The sequence below is a fragment of the Sinocyclocheilus anshuiensis genome, unplaced genomic scaffold (genome assembly GCF_001515605.1).
Source record: "Sinocyclocheilus anshuiensis isolate Anshui unplaced genomic scaffold, SAMN03320099.WGS_v1.1 scaffold8251, whole genome shotgun sequence".
Taxonomy (NCBI): domain Eukaryota; kingdom Metazoa; phylum Chordata; class Actinopteri; order Cypriniformes; family Cyprinidae; genus Sinocyclocheilus; species Sinocyclocheilus anshuiensis.
Window position 1 is genome coordinate 1 of NW_015557618.1, and position 4,553 is coordinate 4,553.

Below are 4,553 nucleotides of genomic sequence, written 5' to 3' on the forward strand. Positions count from 1 at the left end.
TCCTTGAAAACATTTGGTTTTCCAGAAAGTGTGAAAAGCCCTATCATAGAATATGACAATCATATTTTAACTTGCATCATAACACTACATGAAACGTTTTGCTGTCAAGTTTCAATTTCAGCAGAACTTCTTGACTGTTACATTAGTTCATTAGTGTGCAGCAGTGCTTTGAGTTTCTCTTCTGTCAGACTGAACCAAGCTTTTGTTCTTCCGTTTGTTCTGCTTCAATAATACTAACAGTCCTTAATGTTACTGACAATATGAGGGTCTGAAACTGATTAATGAGCTTGTTTTCTCACCTGAACTCTTGACAGTATAAGTGACTGAGGTCTTGACTTGATCTCTCTGAGTAACATTGCATCTCCACTCTCTGTTGTGATCTTCATTCAGGAGTGTTGTATTCAGAGAGCTGATACAGTGTCCTGGAGCTGATATCTGATATCTGGAGTCTGATCTCGTCAGTTTAACACCAGCCTGATTCACCCAGAACAGCTCAATTCCCTCAGAACGGATCCAATCATCACAAGAGACTCCAGCAGATGAATACAGCTGACAGAAGAGAGTCACAGAGCGGCCTGCACTGATCTCAGTCTGTGAGGATGAGACTGAAACACAAAATAACACACAAATTACAGACTCTTCAATCATCATGGGAGTTTAGATGACACACAAATAACACACAAATCACAGACTCTTCAATCATTGTGAGAGTTTAAATGAAGAATTTACACTTTTAAATTGACCACATAATCGTAAAATTACCATGAAGGACATGCAGATAAACATGACCATCAGGTCTCAGTTTATGTCCATTCTCACCAGTCCATTGTTGGCAGCTGTAAGATCCATAATAATCTTTTGAGATGTTGTTGATGTTCAGAGAGCAGTCAGACCCCAGACTCAGTCTCTCATGTCTCTCTGTGTCTTCCTTCTTTATCCCTAAAGTGATCAGTTCAACTGTTTCTGAATGTCTGAATATGTTATTATAGATCCATGTAGTTGATTTGCAGTCATGAAGAGCATTATTACAGGACAGACGGACATTTTCACCAGAACTGATGAACACATGAGCATCATCCACTCCACTGGAGCCTGAAACACAAGAACATTTGAATTATAATTGTTATATATAAATAAATGAAAACATACGAGCATAAAAAGCAGAAGATTCAGATCATACAGGATTTTTCACCAATTAGTACAAACACACTCTCCAGAATAAACTACTGTTCTTCATCAGAGAGCTGTTCGAATCACAAACACACTCTCAATATGAAGATAATTCAGCATCAGATGTTTGAGTGTGAAACTGTCTAGTTTTAGTGCGTTCAGGAATAATCCAGTATGTTCTGAATGAAACACAAGAATAAACTGATGGTGTTGAAATTAACTCTTTCTGAGACTAATTCCACTGAATGTCTTGAAGAGAAAACACAGATTTCTTTACCTGTGAGAAGTGAAGAGAGAGCGATCAGTCCCAGCAGACACAGATGACACTCATCAGACATTTTCTCTTTCTCTCAGTCTTCCTCTTCATTATTTGCTCTCAACTCTTTCTTTAAATACTCTCGGCTCCTCCTGTGGTTTTAGCTTCCTCTGATCTGACAGACCGAGTGTTTAAATGCTGCTAGAGTTCTTATTTAGTAACATGATGCCAGTCGTAATGGAGAAGTAAGAGAAGTGAGATCAGCTCGGGCCTCTAGACATAAAATCATTAAATTATGTAAAATTGGTTTGTTACTGAAAAGGTTTCCACTATCAATCACTTCCTATGATTGTTTTCATACTGAGAGCAATAATACCCATTATGTCACAGTCAGCCAAACTTGCTGTCCCTAAACCGTTGGTCTGACTTTAGGTAAAAAAGAGATGGATTTGTTGTTAATATACCAAACTGTTAATGTTTTTAACACATCAACTAATTTGATGGCATGATGGCAGAAGTGTTTGATCTCTGCGACGCTTTCACATGTTGACTCCGATCTTTCGGCTCGTCTCGATATCCAGACTTGCTCATGAGCACTTGAGAGCGTGAATGTGACAGGAATGAAACCTTTGCCATGTTTATTAAATTAATTTGAAAATACATATAACTTGGTAGTAAAAAAATATATGTTGTAATTTGTTATTGCAAAGGTGTATTGTAAATATATAAAGATGCATGTATTTTAAAGGAAGCCCCATTTCTAAACACAGTTACAAAGGGACCACTGAACAGACAAGTGTGTGAATAAAGCTATGTATAAACTGTAAGTTTTTCTCTCCTCTCAACACTATAATGGTCATCTGTCGTCTCTTTGTGTTTCAGAAGCGTGTAGCTGCTGGCTGTGGGAACTCAGTTAGTTTGACCGCACTGGTTTAACACACACTGATCTGAGATCATCTCTGAACACTGTTTAGACGGACACTGTGAATTCTCTCACATTCACACAACAGTTCCTCTTCTTTCTTTTCCTTTTGTATAAATGTTTGAATTCTCACACATTCACACAACAGTTCCTCTTCTTTCTTTTCCTTTTGTATCAATGTTTCCAATAGTTGCTGCAAACCATTTCTTTAGCCCTATTCACACGGGATTAGTATTATCTGGGGACCTTGTGTGATTTTGAAATTACCCCCCCCACATCTGAATTTCGTGTGGCGCATTCGCACGGGATAAGCGAAGCCTGTGATTTTACTCGAATTTACTGACTTATCTCCCGGATATGCTGTCAAGGATTGCATAACATTATATATCATAAACAGGAGAGTGTTCCCTACCGCATGCTGCTGTACATGTCATCCATCTCCATCTAATCCTTTTTCTGATGTTTTTCAACTTTCGCTTTCTACAATTTGTATAATTGTATTATATATAGCTATATGACCCAGCACCCAAAATACTACCAAAACACTCCAACGCAGCCTCAGTTCTTCACGAAAGAAGGATAAAAAGCCACACAGGAAACAAATCACCTTGAAAGCACCCAAAATACTATCAGACACTCCAACGCAGCTCCATTCTTCGAGAAAGATGGATAAAAAGGCGCACGGGAAACAAAACCTCGAAAAATGATATACGACCCGCCAAATGCTGGCCAAATCACAGAGATGCCGATTCGCACGGGACTAATATGAGGTTTGGCATTCCATAGATCGTAGGCTATCTTTGGTCGCAAGACCGTGACAACAGCCGTCTTAGAACCTCTCTCACTGTACGACACAGGACCCCTGTTTAGGAGCCATGATCACAGAAGTCACCACGATTGTTTCACGATGCCAATCTTTCATCTGGGACAGCTGAAAATCATGCAGTGTGTAGAAGGCTTTATGCGATCTTGAGTCCTTGTGTACTCGTTCTACATGAGGGGTGTCAAACTCAGTTCCTGGAGCCGCAGCCCTGCAGAGTTAGTTCCAGTCCTGCTCCAACACACAAACCATGTAGGACTTGATTAGCTGGATCAGATGCGTTTGATTAGGGTTGAATCTAAACTCTGCAGGGCTCCGGCGCTCTTGATCTACATTATCTACATAGAGCTGATTCTGACAACACTGCTGTCTATGAGACAAGATCTTGGAAGTTTCCACACGTTCAAGGCAGCAAATGTGTCTCAACCAAGTGACAAAGACCATCGGGCCATCTGATGAAGACGAGAGGACCCTATATAGGGATGACAAACTTCTTACGATACTCAAGACTCCTGCATTCAGTCCCACCCTCCTCAAGGAATTCCACGAATTTAAGGGTCAGGAGAAAATCTGCACACAGAGCAAAGTGCTCACTACTGTCTCCACACTTCCATGAGTGAACATATACAGGCCTTTTATTTGCTGTATTTCTGCAAATTATTATGATAATAGTGGTTATGGAATCATCATATTCCATATGAAGTTTTACGGTGATGTTTTGCATCAATTCCAGAGTCGAGACTTTCTTACAATGCTGAGATGGTTGACAGCCATTCTACACTTCCGTAACTAAAATAGTGTGTTAATTATAGCAGTTGTAGGGTTTCAGAGCTGTGATCTCACTGATCTCAACATGTGAGTTTGACCGCAGTAGATCAGTGGTCATCTCTGAGCCCAGTTTAGACTGATGGGTGTGAATCTGAAGCATTCTGATGTCACTTCCTCTTCTTTCTGTAAGTGAGCTGCTGCACACCATTAAACTCCTTTCAGTTAACAATAGAATAAGTTCAGATTGTTTAATAAACTGATATTAAGCCTTATTTTATTTGAATCAACCAAAGAAAGTACAGTTTCTAACATTCATCTGAATTTTATTAAAATATACAGTATGTGAGCAGATTACTTATCATAAGTCCTCCTTTCAAATCTTCTCTTTTATTATGGTCACTAATTTTATATATTAGATTTACATTAAATTCACAGCCAAATATCTGAGGGCTTCTTAGGACTTAAAGCAGTAAAATGATTAGTAATTATGACTGAAGGCAGTGGTGTAGCAAGTCAGCCGCGGGCCCATATGCAAAAACATTTGTACAGGCCCCTAAACGTTACAGGTTAATGTGGGCTCCAACACTCCTTATTGTTGTCTTTTCTGAGGTTAATAA

The 4,553-nt window shown here is 39.3% G+C and overlaps 1 protein-coding gene across 1 annotated transcript; it reads right to left on the minus strand.

Moving 5' to 3' along the window:
• Nucleotides 1-299: 299 nt before the first annotated feature.
• LOC107679317 (uncharacterized) lies at nucleotides 300-1,806 on the minus strand (the record flags this gene model as incomplete). The annotated part of the gene is made up of 3 exons (XM_016474836.1): nucleotides 1,788-1,806; nucleotides 763-1,092; nucleotides 300-605 (listed from the first exon to the last, which is right to left on the minus strand). Coding segments are annotated over exons 1-3 (655 nt in total), but the record flags the coding sequence as incomplete, so codon positions are not given.
• Nucleotides 1,807-4,553: the final 2,747 nt, after the last annotated feature.